Source organism: Falco rusticolus, chromosome 15 (genome assembly GCF_015220075.1).
Source record: "Falco rusticolus isolate bFalRus1 chromosome 15, bFalRus1.pri, whole genome shotgun sequence".
In the NCBI taxonomy this organism is placed as follows: Eukaryota; Metazoa; Chordata; class Aves; order Falconiformes; family Falconidae; genus Falco; species Falco rusticolus.
Window position 1 is genome coordinate 22,993,322 of NC_051201.1, and position 17,178 is coordinate 23,010,499.

General features: G+C 42.4%; 1 protein-coding gene across 15 annotated transcripts in view; it reads right to left on the reverse strand.

The window, feature by feature from the left end:
* Positions 1-17,178, reverse strand: part of CTCF (CCCTC-binding factor) — a 40,925-nt gene that overhangs the window by 6,597 nt on the left and 17,150 nt on the right. For 11 of the 15 annotated variants that reach the window (XM_037409499.1, XM_037409487.1, XM_037409495.1 and 8 more), the window contains 7 exons: positions 6,454-7,246; positions 5,586-5,756; positions 4,731-4,864; positions 3,162-3,282; positions 2,161-2,310; positions 637-797; positions 39-221 (listed from right to left, as the gene is read on the reverse strand). In XM_037409499.1, the coding sequence (XP_037265396.1) occupies positions 39-221; positions 637-797; positions 2,161-2,310; positions 3,162-3,282; positions 4,731-4,864; positions 5,586-5,756; positions 6,454-7,234 (1,701 nt within the window). In that variant the 5' untranslated portion in view covers positions 7,235-7,246. Of the gene's footprint in view, positions 1-38; positions 222-636; positions 798-2,160; positions 2,311-3,161; positions 3,283-4,730; positions 4,865-5,585; positions 5,757-6,453; positions 7,247-10,851; positions 10,947-17,178 lie in introns of those variants that run through there. The other 4 variants (XM_037409501.1, XM_037409498.1, XM_037409502.1 and 1 more) reach the window with 2 other exon arrangements.

The window sequence follows — 17,178 nt, forward strand, 5'->3', positions numbered from 1 at the left end:
CCCAAAACCCCACAATTCAAGACAGTGTACTCTCTTACCCTGCGAGTGAATGTTTTGCCACACTTGGAGCACACAAAGGCAGCAGGGACAAAGTTGGGATCGTGATACCGTTTGAAGTGCATATCAAGAAGCTGTTTCTGACGGAAGGTTTTATCACAATGGCTACAGGCATAAGGCTTTTCTCCAGTATGGGTCCGTTTATGCATGACCATGTGCCGCTCCTGACAGGGACAAGCAAGACAGGAAAAGCTGAGAACTCAGACATATGGATACAGAAGAGTGAATTTCAGCTAAGAGGAGGCCAAAACTTTAACCTTAATATCAAGGAAGGGATGATTCTGCAGGAACGCAAGAAATTCTGGATTGTGGCACAATTCAGTCCCAGCTACTTCCCTTCTAGATGGACTCATGCCTTTGTCAACAGATACATCAAGATACAACTTAGATCGTGCTTCTCTACAGGGGAGCACTACACCAACAAGCAAAGGCCACTGAACCTTCCTTCACACCCTTCAAAAGATTCAGAGATCTGATTTCATCTTGAAAGCTGGTCAAACATGACGGATTAAGTTTCCACCTTATATTTTTAGCTCCTGTTCTAAACACTATTAGGGGGTGCCAGTCCCACCAGCATACCTGTCTGCATGCATAATCGCACTGGTCACACTTGAAGCGCTTCTCATTCTTGTGAGACTTTTGATGCTGTATGAGGGCATACCGCTCATGAAACACAGCGTCACAATAGCGACACTTCTTGCCCTGTTCGATGTAGGAATGCTGCTTTCGCAAATGGACACCTAGGAACAACAGAATCAAAGGCTTTAATCACCATGGTTTTCCAAGCGTGACAGACTAGACCCCTTAGCGATCTTCCCTCTACACACTCTTGAACTCAAGCCAGGAAAATAGTTAATCTAGGATTCAACTAAAAACCAAAAAGACTCATAAATAAAAGCAACCCGAACAAGTTCTAGACAGAAAGGTCTTGCACAAAAACACCATCAAGTGTTTTCCATGGAATTCTAGATTTGGTCATAAGTTGCAATCTGTGCTGATACAACTGCATTTGATAACATATGACTGTCATAATAAAGGATCTGGTGGACCGTTATGTTCAAGACTACTCCAAATTGCCTGGATACAACCAGAAGCTAGGTAATACACTGTAGAAACAGTATTTTCTGCAGGATTAGAAGTCAGAGTGACAGGGCTAGAAGGCAACAGGGATACCAGCAGATAATCCCCAACAGAGGTTCTAGTCACTTCTTTAAAATCCTCCAACTAAAAACACATCACAGCTGCATGAGGTAGCTTAGGGTAGATTAGAGTATTAATAGAAGAAAAATTCTTCATAATGACACGTTTTCCTCCGTTGTAAACCAGCCTGTTTGCTCCTTACATCAGCTGACTGCCATCCTCTCAAACTGCCTCTCACTGTAGCACTCTACGCTCGTCTTTACTGGAAGGAAGCCTGCCTTCCCATTACTTGGGTGATATTCTGTTTATAGACAGAAAGTTCTGCTAAATCGTGGGTTCTTCCTTCTCCTCAGCTGCTCTGGGCACGATACTATCTTTCATCTTCTCGTAGAATATAAAAAAGCTTGCCTGCCAGAATCACACTGCGTACTGCTCACCAGATCAAGACTTTCCCACTGCAAGGACTCAGGGCTTTTGTGACAACTCAGTCTCTCCTACTCTGCCTGCAGCACACAGCTCCACATCCTGAAAACTAAATTATTTCATCTAATTCAAACCTTTAGCTTGATGAAAATATCTCTGCATGAAACTCAATAGCCTCCAACGTGCAAGCAAAGTCACCTTTCAGTTTTTGAGGTGCCAATCCATATACAGCTGTAACCTCAGCCCAAGCTTGATAAATGCCTTGCATCTATGGGCCTGAAAACAGTAACTTGCTTCATATGCTTGGACAACATGCTACATTTTCAAATAATGAAAAGAAACAAAAAATTCTTATAGTTTGCAGCAGCTATTGTAAGCGAACAGTGTGTATATACCGGGTACACATCTAAGCCTGTGCCTCATGTCACACAGGTACCAGAAGCATTAGGTTAAGAGACAGCAGTTGGGTTATATGAACTCTAATTCTCATAAGTGTTTTGTAGAATCTTCACCAAACGGCCACTTTTGTGAAATACATACCCAAGTCGCTCTTTCTTGCTATAACAGTATCACAGTGAGGACAGTGAAATTTGGCCACATTCTCTGTGTGCTTCTGCAAAATGTGCATCTTCATGGTACCACTCTGAGTGAAGCGAGCATGGCAGATGTAACATTCATATGGCTTCTCTCCTTCAGTAACAGAAGGAAAAAAATAGCACAAGTGCTTTTGTTAAAAAGAAATCTCACCAAGAAGCCTCAAACAGAACAACCTCCCAGAAACTTGCAACAGACAGCTAGTTGATAGAAACTGTAACTAAAAAGCGCTCAATAACGTCCCTTCGTCTATAAGTTTTAGCTCCAGTACACATCCTTCTACAAAAAGACCTGAGTTCAACCTTTAGGCAAACAAGTTAAATTATTATACTTACTCTGAGAAATGCATGAAAGACCTACGTGCAGGCTGCCAGAAAACAGCAAGCGGCATCAGATTTTTTGAGGGGCCAGGATTCTGAATGCTCATGCATACATGCAAGGGCATTCCCCCCCCCCCCCTTCAGTTTTAGCAACACGATTCATTTACCCAGTACACTGCGCACCAGTAACATCCCGTGCTAAAACCATCTTGACTTCTACTGAAGAAAAAATTTAGGATCTTTATGAACTAGCATACATGAGATGGTTTTGCAACTACATTCAAGCATGAACTGTAAATGGTTACAATCTTCAACTGGAAGTGGAACACTCATAACGGAAGTTTCTTCTGTTCATACCACAAGTGCATATATTTTATCATGTCACAGACTGGAAATCTGAATCCTCCAAGCTCGTATCTCAGTGCGGCAATTACTATCAGCTTATGAATTTACTAGCGCTAACAAATCATGGTGCATTCTCTTCAGCTACAGACTTTAAAAAGGTTTTATATTAAACTACAAAATAGCATTTCTTTTGCTGTTTAAGTGTTGGCACACATTGTGTGCAGCCTCAGCACTCTGACACTAAAATGTAAACACCACACTAACAAAATATGGAATCAATACCAGAGTGGGTCCTCATGTGTCTCTTCAGTTTGTAGGTATCCCTGCTGGCATAGCTGCACAAGCTGCACTGGAACGGACGCTCTCCGGTGTGAGAACGTATGTGGCGTTTCAATTTGCTAACCTGGCAGGCAAAAGCAAGACTGAAGTTAGCATAGATGGAGCAGGTCAGATTGCCAAAAGTATAAAGAATCAGTCAAGAGTTTAAGGTAGTCTGTTATTTTTATCTTGCCACTAGACCAAGTAAGCGTGTTTCAATGCCATTCTCACACTGCCCACAGCCACTCGCTCCTGCCCACTCCACTCCACCTCCCAACCTCATTCCCAGTCCTGCTTGAAGCATGTTCCCACGCTCAGTGCAGCCTGACTTAATGTCCTGTGCTCACCTCAGCATCTGAAGACATGCTAAAATCTGAAAGTACTCTGGAAACACCCAAGAAAGTGTTCTGGGAAAGCACGCACCCAAAGAACATTGAGGGGGTTAGCATGCCACGTACAGTACCTCTTTCTCCATAGGGTGCTTTCTTGGGTCCTCTCCAGTTACTCTGAGAGGTAAGATAAATCAATTTCTTACCAAGAACGACAGAATTCTTGGCCTCCAATCAACAGGGTGACTTAATTCCTTTCCTCTCCTGCTTTTATTTAGAAGGTACAAACCCAGCTCAAAGGTCAGCAAGAACACAAATGTTAAGGCACTTTCTACTTCAGCCTGACCACACCGCTTAATTACCAACCTATGTCTACAAAACGCAGCAAGAGCTCACATAAGGACCAACTTGATTATTCTTTCCTAATTCATACTATGAAAACCACTGCAACACAATTTATTCAGCATTCAAACCACAGGACCTGGAATTACAGCACTGCAGTCACAGCATGGCTAGGAAAAAAGCTCACAGCCCCTACTCAAGCTCTCCTACTGTAGCCTTCTTCCACTGCAGACATCCTTTTTTTTTTTTAAATTATGTTGCTTATCACCTTGCTCAAATTTCCAATCACAATATAAAAGCTGTTACTTATGCACCAGGACAATATTGCATAGGGGACAGCGTTCAAGGAAGCTTAATCTGCTCAAGCAAATTAGACAATCACCCAGTATTAGCAAAACTGCTTTTCACCAATACTGAGGCAAAGGCTCATTAGTTTTGGCTACAGTCACCTTAATGGCATAAACAGACAGTGTGCAGGATGCACATTTCTAAAGTGGGAGGGTGCCTCTTGTCTGAAGGTACGCCCTACTGCAGTATGAGGTGGCTGCTCCCTTCAACATGGAGCACACTACAGTTCCTGCAACCATCTTAAAGGCCAAATAATTTAAGACACAACGACAACACTGCTATCTCCAAAGCGGAAGTGGGCATCACCTAGGATTTCTATGCATAAATGCTCTCAAACTGTTTTCTCATTAACTGAGGAAACCCCAGAGCAGACCTGGTTTATAACTTTTTTTGCTCAGAGCCTCTTAAACAACTGGGCAAAGAGGAAATGTCTAAGAGCAGTTTATAACAGATGTTGAACAAGCTTTGAGGCATGCAAGGAAGCATTCAGCACTGTAACAATTAACCAACATACCTCCACACTAGCATAATCACACATTGAACATTTGAATGGTTTCTCATGGGTATGTTTGTAGCGGCGATGCCGAACCAACTCTCCGCTGGTCACGAAGGCCATGTCACAGTCCGGGCACTTGTGAGGGCGAGTACCTAATTGTTCGCAGTGAAACAGGAAGATGATGACTTTGATTTAGTGTCAAAAGAAAATACAGGACAGAATTTTTGTGGTGGTTTGTTGGTTGTTTTTTTTTTTAATTAAAGCGAATCAGCCACATTGCTTGTATGTTGTGAAAGTTTAGGTCAGCAAATAATACCCAAGAGTCTGAGCTTTTGTGTAACTAATGGACTGAAGATCTTAGAGAATTAGTATCCTATCAGCAAGGAAACTGACTCCATTGTTTTTGTATCAGTTGGTCATTTACAAATTTCAAATCACCCAGTCAGACATAACAGAAGTACATAGAGAAAACAAGGGATATGAATTACACTTTTTGGCAGAAAAGTCACAACAAGCTTAAGTCTAATTACAGTTCAACTATCCATAGTTTTATACCAGAAAATCAGTAAGAAGCACAGAAACATGCTACAGTTCCTAGTCATGCCCAAGACAAATCGAATATTTCTGTAACTTCAGGTAATTTCACATCAAGCCCAAGAACAGTTTTATCCCTGTACACAGGACAAGCTGTGCACCTACCTGACCAGGCAGAAAGCTGCATTTGTATGAGAAACAAACAGCAGCACTGCACAGTTTCTCTCTTTTTAGTTTGTTCCATAAGAATTAGATTTAAGATAGATCCATCGTGGGTTTACTTCTGTTCTAACAACAGAGCAGATCCTTGAAAAGCCATGTACGCAAAAGCAAGAGTACCTGTGTGAGTGTTGAGGTGGTTCCTCAGCAACGTGACTGTCCGGAAAGCCCTGCCACAGAGATGGCACTTATGTGGTCTCTCATCAGTGTGGCTTTTCATGTGGCGGTCCAAGTTGGAACGACGCGGACAAGTGTAACTGCACAGTTCACACTGGAATGTCTTCTTTACACCTAGGCATGAAGAAAATAATCTTAATTCTTCACAGTACTGTGGTCTACTGCATAATGTAAGAGAGCAGCAGGGAAAAGGAAAGATTCTTGGGGACTTAACTACTACAAGGAACCATCATAGAATATCTGAAGTCGGAAGTGACCCATGCACCATGAAATCCAACTGCATATACTTAGGAACAGTCATTGCCTATGGCTGGCTTGCATTCAAGTTTTATTAGTATGCCAGCACTCAATGTTCCTTCTCCACTCTAAAAACAGTTCCTTAACTTACAGTTTTAAGAAAAATAAAACATACCTATCGCTGTATTTTGCACCACCTACCTTACCCAGCAACTGGTTAGGAAAAAAGCCACAGAACTAATTATACTGTTGGTTCCTGATGTAAACCATGTGTGCACAAACTCTTACGTCAGTATTACAGCAGAGAGAAGAATATTTTCAGCTGTAGTTATATGGGAATACCAATACCACAGCATCATGCTCGAGAAAAATGAGCCCCTTATATAACCTGGATGGAGGAGCTAGGAGGTTCACCCAAGAAACAGAGCTCAGCGCTGTTATACAAAGAGTAAATGACACTGGGCGTGTCTGCTTTCCTCCCACTTGCATCTACCCAGTCACTTCAATCATACTGCAATCACATCCCACCATAACACACACATTTTCAAAACCCACTTGCCGCTAGGGAGCTTACCTTTCTTTTTAATTTTTGTTGGTTTAGGTGGCTTCATGTTGCCCACCACCTTTTCTGCATTGACCTCAGACAACAAACCCTCCTGCTGCTCCTCTTCAAAGTCATACACTGAGACATCCACATCTTTGCCTTCCTCAGTATAGCGAAGCTTACTCTTTTTGTTTTTCTTTGTTTTTTTGGCTGGTGGCTGATAGTCTGGATCTTTTTGCCAGTTGGGATCTTCCTGTGGCTGAAGTTCACCTTGCTCCAGTGTCTCCACCTCACCATTTGCACCCACTTTCACTACTTGGAAGCCTTCTGGTAAAGGGAGGGTATGACAGATCATGGGCTCTCCCTCTTGCAGGCCTCCTTTGGAAACCTCATTTTCATAAGCTCCCTGAAGTTCTTCCACAGACGTGGTAGCAACAGGTACAGTCACTGGTACAGGTACTTGGACCAGCTGAAGCTCACCAAGGTTTATAGGCTGCTCTTCCATATTAACAACCTGAAGTGTTATGATCTGTGTGTCATCCACTGTAGCCTCTGTTTCTTGAGGCACTGCACCTTCCATTACTTCAGTCTTCATCTGAAGAAGAGTTGGATCCAGCTGTTCCATCATCACCATCTGCACACTACTGTTGACATCCTGTACTACTTCACCTCCATCTGCCTGGTTTGGTGCTATGTGACAAGCATCGTCCTCCTGCCCACCTTCACGGCGTCTTTGATAGGTTTTTCTCTCTTTCCCTTTAATAAAAGTTTCTGATTCCTCCACAATAGCTTCGACTGCCTCACCTTCCATTTCACCTTCCTGCTGTGAAAACAAAGAGAATGAATGCTGCTCACCATCCAACATATTTTAACCATCGCACATACCCCCCCCAGAGGGAGAAGAGGCCTAAATGAAAACAACCAGCTCAACAGCGGCAACATGCCGCTGCCCTTCAGAAACCAGGATCTGAGAACCACAGGTCTCCACTAGCCTATCGCCACTGCAAACCCGGGCAATCACAGAATGCTGCCTGAAGGGAGACAACTGTACTGGTTTCTTGGAAAGGAAGGAAAGCAAGGAAGAGAAATTAAGTGATATGCATGTTCCCGTCTCTCAAAGACCACAGATCCCACAGGCAAGACATACAGCAGCACTACTCCTTACTGAGCTTAATTAGTCACTTCACATAGCTTACCAATATCAGAGGCAGTCCTAGGCTATATATTTTAAAGGTACAAAAATAACATGTTGTTAAAAGTAAAAAGCCAACCTTAAAGAAAGTATTACATTTGAGAACTGCAGAACTCTTCCAGAAAGAAAAAGCACTAAGAATTGAACACAAGAAATTAATCCTCACTTGTTTCATGTCAAACAAACAACTATTTCCTAGATGTTTAAACTTCTCTGAACAACAAAAAGAAAAAGGGCACGATCAAGTTAAGTGTATTTTGTGTATGCAGCCTGGACCTCAACTCCTGCTCCCACTGCTGGGCACCGCCTGGCCCCAAGCAGAGCAGAGGGTGATGCATGGTGCCCTCTCTGGGCCGAAGGAGCTGCAGTGGGCAGACAAGGCTCAGGTCAAAATTTTACTTAAACTTAAAATGATGTGGACTCAGCTGGTGTGCTCTGATGATTTCTCATGGTACCTGGGTTAAATTTATCCACACAGTCATAAGCAAACAATACCAAAGATCAGTATTTTTGTGGGCCTTAACTGTAATTCTGAGAAGAGATCCACACAAGCATAACATTGAGATTTTCTTCCTCCTCAGACCGTTCAGCATTATTCTCTGCGGCCAGGGTAAAATATGAAATTCCTGCGTACTTGCTCTGCAGGAAGGTTGTTTCAAGACTAGTAATAGCTAAAAGAAGTTATCACTTTGTAGCTGTCTTTTCCCCCAAATGAAAATAGTGAAAATCATAGTAAAGGAGTATTTCGTAATTCTACTGCTGTTTCAAGTGGTTTACTTTGGGAAAATGAAATCAGACTCCACAACCATGTCAAATACATTCCCTGCATCAAGATACAATTTATTATATCCCTCACTGAAGTGTTAAAAAGGTACCAAGGTCAATTTTACTGCTGAAACAAGTAACAACAATGCCAGTTTACTCGCTAAGCATGTGATAAAAGTTCTGATTCAAATTCCAGATTTGGTAAGAGGCTGCCGCATTTTCCTATTCAACTGACTAGCCCCTCAGGACTAGCTAACGGAATGTATTTAACCTGTCTTGTGAACTCAACACCTAAATCTCACATCATAATACTTTCAAGTATCCACACTTGATCTTGCATACTCATTTTTGAAATACACAGGCTTACATACAGAAGCGTGAAACACAGCTGTCAGTCTTCATTAGCTTCAAGAATCACAAGACATGTGATTGTTATTTTTAGAGTCCTTGCTTTTACTCTACTGCCTTTTTTAGTATCCTCCGCTTCTGTTGTGAGAACAATCTAGCTCACATTGTTCCTCAGCCTGCTCAGACAAGGACCGTTATTAACGCGCTGTCCTGATATGCATCCCGCTGCAGCAGCAGCATCTCCAGGGGGCACCGGAACCCCAGCGATCCGGCACACGGCTTCGTACGCTCCTGCAGGGATCCAGCCTCGCCTGTCCTTTGTCACCCATCAGCTTTTCAAGTCAGAGCAAATCCATATGGACAAACAGCTGAAGCACGCAAGATGATGTAAGTACTTAACACTAGCCAGCAGGCGATCAGAACCGAACTGGTCTTTGGCCTACAGCAACCACGAAACACTTGGAGCAAACTGTTTTTCAATTATCTCAAGTATCTGGAGAGAGAGAAGCAGCCTTTTCAGGTGACTACAAGTCTCTGAACAAGAAAAGGAAGGACTGAGCTAAACAAAATGTAAGAATGTGGTAAATGGCTGGGAGGGGTAATAAAAGATTTAAGATGGAGGGAAAAAGTAGCAAAAGCCCATCTGCAGAGCTAATGCAATTCCATTTTGGTGCCTTGTAGAGGAACAGAGCAGAGGTCAGCAACCTCGATACAAGCACAGGCAGCTCTGAGAGAGGTGGAGCTCTCATAAGGACCTTCACAATAACTGCCAATATCAAAGTTGGTAACAAGCCTGCTAAGTCACCTGAAAGCAAGCCAACAGGCCAAGATTTGCCAGTGTCCTCTAGGATCCTGCAGAAGCAGGTCCTCCAGTGGAAGGAAGGGATGGATCATCTCAGGCTTGCATGTCAGAAAGTCCCGTGTCCACCAAGGAATGGGTCACTCACGTACACAAAGACTTTGGCACATGGCTCACACTGCCAGGAAAGTTTGCCAGCCCGAGAACACGGCCTTCGGCCGAGGCCAAATCACCACCTGCAGGCACGACGGCATTTAAAGGAAGCTCAGAGAGAGGGGTGCACACGTGTGTGAAATAAGCACAAGGACTCTTACAACCGTTCAGTAACGGAACTAAGGCAGCCCTGTTTCTTCCCGCTCCCTTTTTTCCTAAGAGGGGCTACTCAGCCCGGGGTCACCCGGCACACCGGGCACGGCCCCGGGCGCACGGCGCGGCGCGGCTGCCCCCCAGCGGCCAGCCGCACGCACTGCAGCGCAGCGGGCGCGCTCCCACACCTCCCCCACGCGGGTCCTGCGCTCCCGACCTCAGCATAGGGATGCGCATGCACTTCTGCCTCTCCCATGCTACGCACTACGGTCCGTTCCTTTCACTAGATGTAAATTAATCTGAAAATGACCGTTTTTAAAGCAGGCTGTGGCCAGCACGGGAAACGTTACAGTATTTTAAGGAAAACTACAAACCACTCCAGGTTATGGTAACCACGTACCATAAAAATAAAGTAGTATACAGGGGTCTTGATCAGCTCAAAAATCTTGTCAAGCTGCCAAGATTTCTTCCCAAGGAAGCATGGATTTTCAAATTAAAGTACTTCTATAACTGGGGGGACAGAGGACAGCCTCACAGCTTCAGAGATGAAAGGGGACTCAGCAAAACACATGGGCTCTTTTCCTACTGAACAAGCTCTCTGGAAAGACTCTCCATCTCTGCTGCCGTGAGCTTTGCACTGCCAAGTCCATACCAATTCTCCATCAGTCACTCTGTCTTAAAATTATTTGCTAGCTTTTTTTTTATTTATTTTTTTAAAAATAACTTAATCCTCCTTTTTCACAAAGTGGATTTCAGAGGTAAGTTTTTTATTTATTGCAGGAGTCACCATCAACCCACTGGGTGCGATCCTGCAGCTTGCTGAAGATTTTCCCTCTCCGCTAATTTTAATAAAGCAGCTGCTCCTCAACTTTTCACAGATTTACACTCCTAGAAATGACACACCCAAATTCTGAGAAAAAGCCTCCAGTATTTCAGAGAACACGTGTTGTTTGCTACAACTAAGACCATTATCGCAGAACACTAGGAATAAAAACTGCTGGAATGTACTTTGTCTTACCATTCTCCCAACCTTTTGTTTCTGGCTTTTATCTTCTCTCTTCCTACCAGTTACTGCACCTTATACCTAACAGCTTAGTTCCACAATAACTGAATCTAAAAAGGAAAACAAAGCAGCAGTTAACAGTTGGTAAATCAAGACCGAAAAAAACAAAAGAGATGAGCTTCCACAACAAGAAGAGTAGCCAAGGAGAGACCAAACAACATCAGAAGTCAACACAATGCCCATGTAATAGCTCAAGCTAGTCATCACACACATGTGTGCGCAAGGGGCTCTACCAACTCAAAGAAGACACGCCGTGTCACCAACAGCGCATTGCACTGTCACAATGCAACTAGCCAGGTAAACAGTTGTGACAGCAACAGACCTAAGTTTTCTCAAATAACCAATAGGCAGCTCATCTAAAAAAAACCTAAACCAAGCAGAAATAAGATGGGGTATGCATTTGATACAACCAACACCTTAATCATTGGAAAGGAAACCGATCTAATGCCAACAGCCCTCCTAGCTGCAGCACAGAATAAAGCCTCAGCCAAGCTACAACACAGTATTTTGCCATTCCAGGTCCCTTCCGAAAGCCTCACACTTAACCACCAAAGCACACAGCTTGAAGGTATAAACTCTTAACATTCAGGAACATGATTTAAAGAAAACTTCCAGTACAGCAAGGCTGGTAAAACTCACCACAACAACACAAAAAGACTGAGGAACATAGCATTCAATCAGTGCAGGCTGACAGCAGCACTCATCTCCATAGGAGAAGCATTAAGGACAACTTGCTGTAGATGTCAACGCAGACAGTACAAACCCAGACAGATGTTTATATATTAGGATGGTTAGTGCCACTGTATGTTTTTCTGGCTGGGTTATTTATAATAAAGCTACTGTCAAAGAGGCATTTGCCTGCCTCTCAGCCAATGTTTAAAAAACAAACTCTGAACTGCATCAAGCTTCATGGACCAAACAACAACAAACTATTTATTTTTTGCCAAACAAGGCACAGTCTCATTAAACACTGTGGGACATTCAAAGCAATTGAAAAGTAGATTTAGTGCTGTAATATACAGTTCACTTGAAAAAAAAAAAATTGACAAACCAATCAATAGAAACAATGAGGCCAAATCCTAGCTGTCAGTAAATTTTTGGCATTCACAGAATAATGAAAATATCAGCAGCTACATTAGTGCAAGCAATAAAACCACACCCTGCAACACATTCACACTTTGAAAAGTCAATCCACATCCTACTCCAAAACTGTCATGGCTTTGACACTTATGGATTACCCACTTATTAAAATTGATATGGGAGTAGAAATAAAGCATCATGTTAGAACAGGGGAGACACGTTTCTCCTGCATACCCTGTGAACCTTTAAAAGCTGAAGAGTAAGTAAAAACTTCACTGAAGAGGCTACAGTTATGCAGATTTCTGCCACTTAAAGCAAGGAAAACATTTTTTAAAAAATAAAGATGTCCAACAGGGTTTATGGACAAGTGGGCATTTAGTGTTTTTTTCTTCCTGCTTGCAGTCAATATGTTTGTCTATAAGTACATAAGGACATTAGCGGACGCAAAGTAACTGCAGGAGTCTTGGTCATTCTCCTTCCCCATCATGAAATAGCCCTATTTTTCTTCTGAGAAGCCTCCCAGCAAAGCACAGTCCAAGACAAGGCAGTTTAACAGGTAGCCTTTCCATTTCCTCCAGCAGGGCTTCTCTGATAAAAGATGAACATGGCATGAATGTAATTTTCCTAAAGCAAATAGATATACATAAACCACAAAGCATTAAGTATAGCCTTCCCTAGCGCTGCTCCAATTCACTGTAATTACTCCAGTCCCCTGGGCATACCAGTAGTACCCCTAGACAGGCAACAAATGCAGAGTATGAACTAGGTGTATGTGCAACCACTTCTCAAAGATTCCTTCTCTCAGTTTAAAAGCACACCAATTCTTGTTCTCCATGCGGTATGGCACCAGAATCAAAAAATCTTGACACCATTATGGAAGCGGTAGGAAGATGCTTGGAGACCTCTGTGTAGGGCCATGAAATCCAAGTACAGTTTGCTAGCTTGGTCTCAGCACATCACAGACACTGCTATAAAGCTTCCCAGCTCAAGGTGTTGTAGGAGCAGTCCAGCCATGGTACTACATCCCAGAGAAAAGACTCAGCCAGATCCAAACAGGCTAGCTGTGCATAAAGCCAAAGACCCACAGGTTATCCTGTGGATACAGACGCAGAGGCTGGAATTTCATACTAGACTCTCATCCAATTCTGTTGCTAACTGCCCACAGAAATAGAGAAGATTAACAGGGTTTGAGTTACTTAAGCATCCAATTATAAATAAAGGTTGTATAAAAGCTTAAGAATCTTGCATTTAACTCTTTAGGAACAGGTGAAAGAGGGAACCAACTCTTTCTTCTATTTCGTTTTAAAGGTAAGCCTAGGAACGTGAAACAACTGGACAAAGCTCAAAACTTTAAGGAACAAGTAGCATCCTATGAACAACTTGGGACAGAATACTTTCATGGTACAATCACATGCAAAACATTAAAGATTTACTACAAAACACAATAACTAGAAAGGTGGGATAAGTTTATTCTATTAAGTAATTTTCTCATGCTGGAAACTTAAAGCTTTCATTAGCCTACTGCATTAAAATCCACAGCCACTGGTTATGACTGCTGTGCCTACTGTCAGCTGTTTTCTCATTTCTTCCTTGCCACTTATAACACTAGCGCTGAAAATAAAAACAATCAAATACACCATTTCACAAGCATCTATTACAAGCTTTAAATGGAAAAAAACCAAGACATTCTCATTAATCCACTATTAAGCAATTACTTTGAGAAATCTTTTAGCACCTCTGAGAGAGTAAGGAAAAGGAAAAGCAAGAAACCTAGAACAGAAGAGTTAACTTCATCATGGGTTAATAAATGCTTGTGCTTTTTCTGTGTACAAAAAGTGGCCTGTCAATGTGAAGAAGCCCCAGGAAATATGTAAAAAAAGCTACAGGAAAGATAGGTGCAGTTGCAAACATATAGTTGTAGAAGGATGGTTTCCCTAAGTACTGACCCTGCAAAGGTCAGTCACTTCAGACAGTCAGCTTTGGCAGTGTCTGAAGTGCTGTTGGTGGTTACCCAACAGAGGTGTCAGTGCTGGAAGGCTGGCCTCCCTGAACAGGGCAGGGAGAAGGATACATTCTTCCAGAGAGTGATTCAAAGCCTGTAAGTGCATCCCTACACTAAATTAGCGTCTGGAGGAACCCACCTCTCCCTCCATTAACCAGACAGGAGACAACATTCTTAACTTGCATAATCATTGCATAATCCCTGTAAGAAGGAAAATACAGCGCTGCTGCTGGCAGAGCTGCTCTCACCTTTTCCCTTCTTCGCATTGATAGAATAATTCACTCACCATAATGAACTCGATCAAGAACTAATTCCAGCTAAAAACTAATGCAGGGAAAAACTAATTATGTTAGAACATGTTTGGTTCCTGGTCCAATTCCCCACGAGAAAGCGTGGGCAGACACAGTCAAGGGAGCAGGTTAAGAGTGCCAGGGCCACCGCAAGCAGCAGCACCTGCTCTAGGCAAACCAGAGCACCAAGAGCCTTGCATCCCAGGAGCTGGGTGGCTACACTGAGCTGTGTCCCTCAACCTCGTGCCATCCAAGTACACACCACAGTGAAATCAATCACCTTCTCTCCAGCATCCTGCAAACCTTCTGGGGCACAGCCAGTTTGTGGGCGCCTTCCTGTTTATATTCAATACCATTTAACTATAATCAAACCCACACACTACTATTTTATTCAATTAGTTGTTAACTGTGAACCAAACTTACCTTTTACTTGTGTGAAAGTAGCACATTTTGGACCAGACATTATCAAAAATAAAACTTTAGCTTTTACCCTTATGAACTCTCGAGAGCACAGCCAAGCCATCTTCCTGGCTACAGGACATTCATTACCCACACCTAGCTTGGTATTGAATAAGAATCAAAACGCATCCTGCGACATTCCTACAACTACCTCCAGCCTTTTTTTTTTTTTCCCTCCCGTTTTCTTTTTTCCTCTCCTTCTATAACCAACAAAAGCAATCTTCCCAGCTGCTGCTCCTGCCCAGAGATCTTAGCAGAGCTCTTTCAAACATTCAGCACTTCTCATTAAATAACTCAAAGTGATGAGAACCCTCATTCAGCATGACCCCTATTTTTCAGTCACCAAGCAGCATACCCTGCGATTTTCTGCGGTTACTCAGGATAAAGTTAACTTGTTGCTCTGGATCAAGAACTCAAGGGAAGACACATGGTGCAAGACATGAAAACAGAGTGTACATACAGGGTCACCCAGCAAGACAGAAGGAAACTCAATTCCCCGCCTTTCCCCAGCTGTTTGCAGAACAAGCTCCCTCTTAGTCCCTGCACCCGATGGTGGCAAAAGGCCCCAAAACCACAGCTCACCCAGAACTGACACTGCTAATTCCGCCATCATAAGCTGTAGCCTAGATCTGAGAGGAAAGCTTAATACAATAATGTCAACTGCTTGAAACGTACATTGTAAAGAAAAATAATACTAATAATTAAAAAAAAAAGAATCACTGCAGTTACTGACAAATCCCACGCATATTCAAGTCAGTTGGGCTATAACTAACTCTTAACTTGACATGGTACGCCTTAATGAAGAAGGCAGTCTGGTGGAAGCATTTCAGCTTTATCTCTAGAAGAACAATTCTTTTTTTTTCCTTGTTTTTCCTTTACGTTTGGAGAATTAAAGTTCTATTGAGAAGGCAGTAGGGACAATTTCAGTAATAATTCTTGTCCTTAAACCTTCCTTGTTCCATTCTTCCTTAACTTCTCCTTCCATTCCTAGCTAACATTATTTTACATTTTAGTTTTAAGTTTTCCCCTATTTTTTCCAATAGCGCTAGTGCAGTCTCACCAGATTACACTAGTTCTTTAGTCATACACAGACCTCTCCAGTGAAAGCAGAGAAATGTGAATTAAACACTTCCATAATTATGTTTTTGGAAACTCTGGCCTTTTTAATATTTCAAGAAAGGTATTCTGTTCTGCTAACCTGACAGTTCATTTCAGAAGGACAAACATGCAATTTTATCAGGTGTAAAATATTTACACTTTAGAAATAGGAGTCAGAGGAATTAATTTTCATCTGATACTAGATCATAAAACTGAACCAGTCCCTCCCTTTTACAGTTCTTCATAATATAGAAGTGATGAAGTAGCTCACAAAAGACCACTGAAAACACTTGAAGATAATAAATTGAGAACGTAAAACTATTTCAGGTTAAAACAGCCTGTACATTCCATTGCCACAAAAAGTAAAGTCTAATACTGTAGGGGAGATACTGGAAAAGGTTAATAATTTTATCAAGAAGTATTTGTGGACATCTTCCCCCTTACACATTAAATTAGGGTTTCACTTAAGCTATTAGCAAATTGCTAACAGCAAAAACAGGTGTTTCTTCAAAATCTGTCTGACCAGAACAGGATTCTCTGGCTATCTGATGCAGTGCTGCATGATATCAAAACGGCAACACCAGACACTACCACACCTGAGAAGAAAGCAGTGCAACAAGTTTCATGGCATTCTGGAGACTTCATGATAAGCTACAAGTATTTGGATTTTGTTGATCTAGATGAAGCCTTAGAGGAAAACAAGTATTCAAACTTCTGAGGGGGGAACAGCTGTTATCTTTGCACGTGTACTCATTAAGTAGCGATGCTCTGCCTGGACAAGGGAATTCAGGCTTCGAATCAGAGGAGCAGGAGGTGCTCATCCCTGGGATGGTAAAGTACGTCCTACCCCACGAACAACAGCTGCCCATGCAGGGACTATTAGCCACCTCACAAATTACACCCTGATGCATGAAGTCAGTGCTAGTTAACTTAATGTCAGGCTGCCAAATGTAGAGGTGCAGTTTGCTGTTGTTCCAGCAAGGACAGGAAATTCCAGAAGAGTTTTGAAAGCACCTATGGTAGAAGGGTGGTGGGCAAGACCAACTCCTGGAGCTAAATTAAGTCATCCTTGCTTATTAATCACAGATCACAGGGAAGTTCTTCTGAATTAGTAAGTTTTGGAAGAGATGTGAATAGAATCAAACCCAGACAAACCCTAGACAGTGGCCCTCATGGCCAAGTTTTAAGTAACCTGTTTTATACACACATCTAATTCATTTGGACTCATGTTCCAAATATTCTCATACATTTGGCCCCAAAAGTGCCGTTACAATCAACCTTCAAAGCAAATTAAGTAAAAAAAAAAAGTCATCCCACCAAGGCACTCAACCTTGGAGGAAAAAACCAAAACAC